The 3,078-nt window shown below is 30.0% G+C and overlaps 1 protein-coding gene across 1 annotated transcript; it reads left to right on the top strand.

Annotated features, from left to right (window-relative positions):
- The first annotated feature begins 1,500 nt into the window (after positions 1-1,500).
- LOC119667087 (zwei Ig domain protein zig-8) lies at positions 1,501-2,043 on the top strand. Its single transcript, XM_038076372.1, has 2 exons — positions 1,501-1,545; positions 1,664-2,043. Exons 1-2 carry the CDS (start codon positions 1,501-1,503, stop codon positions 1,919-1,921), a joined length of 303 nt encoding a protein of 100 aa, XP_037932300.1. The 3' UTR covers positions 1,922-2,043.
- The last annotated feature ends 1,035 nt before the right edge of the window (positions 2,044-3,078 follow it).

Below are 3,078 nucleotides of genomic sequence, written 5' to 3'. Positions count from 1 at the left end.
GTTAATGAATAAGCTTAAATAATTGATGGAAGAGTTTCTTGTATGAATCAGGCATTGGAAGAGTTGGTTAAATGGTTTGGAGAAAGCAAGTTCATAAAGAAAACTCGAAAGAACAAAATTTATATTTAATACCAAAAAACCTGATTTTTAATACTCGGACTTAGAAAAATTGAATCGTTTTTAATTAATAAATAATCTTTCGGAAAAAACGCAGTGTTATATTATTTTTAACATAAATTTTTACATATTTTTTTGTACTGCTACTCATATACATAATGCATATATCCATAACGACCAAATAGAGATTCTCTCCAATTAAAGGAATTGTTACCCATTATTTCAGTGTCAGTATTCAGTATTTGCGGTATATAAAGATGTGTTGATTAAATAGGAAACAAATTGTTGGTTAACTACAGTGTTAGTCCTGGGACTTTTCAGATGACTACGTACTATGACTTTCCGTATAAAAATTATAGGTTATTTTACACGGTGATTTCTAGATCTAAAATAGAAATAATCGTGTTCAAAGCTTCTGTAAGTAGTTATCATGCTTTAAGTACAAATTCTTTGTGGTGTTAAAACGAGCTCACTACATAGAGTCTCAGTTATGGTTTAAAATTTTAAAATTGATTGGAGGGTTTCTTCAATACGTGTTGTCTATAGAGCATAGACAGGACTCATAGAGCGATTAAGCACATCATTATATAACTGAAGAGAATAGAATGTGCTTCACACTAATATGCATTAGGAGGATACTGTAGAAAGGACTTTAAAACAAAACAAAAAATCAATCGGAAAGATTTTTAATATTATAATAATGTTTACATTATTAGAAGTATTGCGATTTAATTGAGTATCATATTTCTTTTAATTTATGCTACAGCTAAATTCAGCAAAGCTCACTTTAGCTATTCTCTACAACTTTCTTGCAACTACTTCTCAGTTATTGGAGCTAAATTATTGGAAACCAGGTTTTATCACATTAAGGTAGTGGAATAGGGAAAGCTACATCCCAGCTCTCGAAGCAAAATTGTTGCATTAGGTGGACATGAGTCTAGATTTAACTTTAATATTGTAAAGTTAGCTCATGTCTTCTGAAAAGAGCTTCAAGCATCCTTTTATTTGACATTTTGGATGATGCCCTCTACTACTCTTTATAGAAATCTTAATCCATATGGTATAAATCAATAAGACTTTATTGAATTTACATCCATTTAAATTAGCTAAATGGTTTTACCGACTACAGTTACAACTGTAATATTTAAAAAACTGTTTCGAAATCGAAAGGAATTTTGTTAATTTATTTAAGTGTTCATTTAAAAGTTTATCTTTTTGATTAATAGAATAGAATAATTATTCTATTGATCTATTTTACTTAAATATACTTGAGGTTTTTTATGTTACATTGAACGAAAAGACAATAAAAACTTCCTAAATCATTTGAAATTCAATTGATACAACATTTGAATATATCAAAATTGTTTTTGCACCGAGGGACATATGTCATGTGAACAAGATTTTTATCATTCATCAATTCAAAACAAAGTAATGTGAACCAAAGCAAAACAATAACACATACTATATAGCCAACAATCAAAATACGACCATTTACTTAGCATTTATTTATTTTTATCTTTATCTTTATTTTCTCTTATCCTTTCAGGTCTCTTGGGTACGTCATCGTGACATTCATCTGTTGACAGTTGGACGTTACACCTACACATCTGATCAGCGCTTCGAAGCAATGCATTCACCACATGCCGAAGATTGGACATTGCGTATACGCTATGCACAACGCAAAGATTCCGGCATCTATGAGTGTCAAATTTCAACAACACCACCGATTGGGCATTCAGTGTATCTGAACATTGTTGGTAAGTCAGATAGATATGAGTCATTTATAACCGAAGAAAGGATGTAACTTCATAAAGAAAAAACCATAAAAGGAAATATGAGCATAAAAACCAAAGTTTAGAAAGGTAATAAATTTGAGAGAAGGCGAATAAAAAAATCTGGTTCCTAACCAAAGCAACATCCAAACGTGCCGCAAAATGCGTTTTAGTATGCATTGCACATTCATCGGATTAAAACAGTCCATTTTTTGTTTGCGTTCAGTTTGGCATTTCAGCCAAAGCCGTAAGAACATTGAGTGATTTGTTGTTATTGGCATTGACTGCCTGTTGGAAATGCTTAACATCTGTTGACCATGTGCTTCCACATAACTACGTTCTATCTATGGTTTTTTCATTCATTCGGGGAAGCTTGGGATCATATCGTTGTTTACAAAGTTTTATTTGTTTTCCTCTATGGCTCCCCATAGGTCATTTGCAGTTTATGACTTTACATGATATTTGCTTAAATCATTCATAAAAAATGTAGCATTCTAATATTTTTATTAGCTCTTGTTAATATATTTCAATATCAACTGAGATATCTACTATAAGTAGAATATATATTTTAGAAATGAATTTGAATTTATTAGGATTAAAATTGAATGTGGGATGAGTTGCTATTTCATATGACTAATACTACATTAATGGATTAAAGGCTTAGATACATTGTTTACAGAAAAATAAATGATTGTGGAAATTTTATAAATTATTTTCTTTTGCTATGCAAAAATCAAGCTCAGTATTTATTTTTAATACAACTTATTTCGTAAAGAGATTTCAAAAAGTAGTGAACTACAACAACAAAAATTCATTTTTATATTATTTTAATTAATTGAATTTTTGGCTGACCATACAGCTGTTTCGAGTATTGCCAAATACCCATCATCAGTTGTCTTGGAAATAATTTTTGTATTAAATCATTCGTAAATAATTTTTTGAGACTGCAAGTACCAGAAATCGAACTCGTGTCCTGCCAAATTTGAAACTCAGAGTCAGCGCTCCTTAACCAACTGACCCAAAGCCGTATTTGAAAAAATAAACATTTTCAAATTTTTATAATATCAAAACCCACTTGAGTCTTAGAACGTATTAATTATTAAATTCAGTTATATTTAACTAACTTAAAATTGTTATGCAAATAAAACTATTTGAATTGTCCATTTTTAAGTTATATATTCAGTGGACG

The sequence above is a fragment of the Teleopsis dalmanni genome, chromosome 1 (assembly GCF_002237135.1).
Source record: "Teleopsis dalmanni isolate 2A chromosome 1, ASM223713v2, whole genome shotgun sequence".
NCBI lineage: Eukaryota > Metazoa > Arthropoda > Insecta > Diptera > Diopsidae > Teleopsis > Teleopsis dalmanni.
Note: the sequence above shows the minus strand (reverse complement) of the source record. Positions and strands in the feature narration are given on the sequence as shown.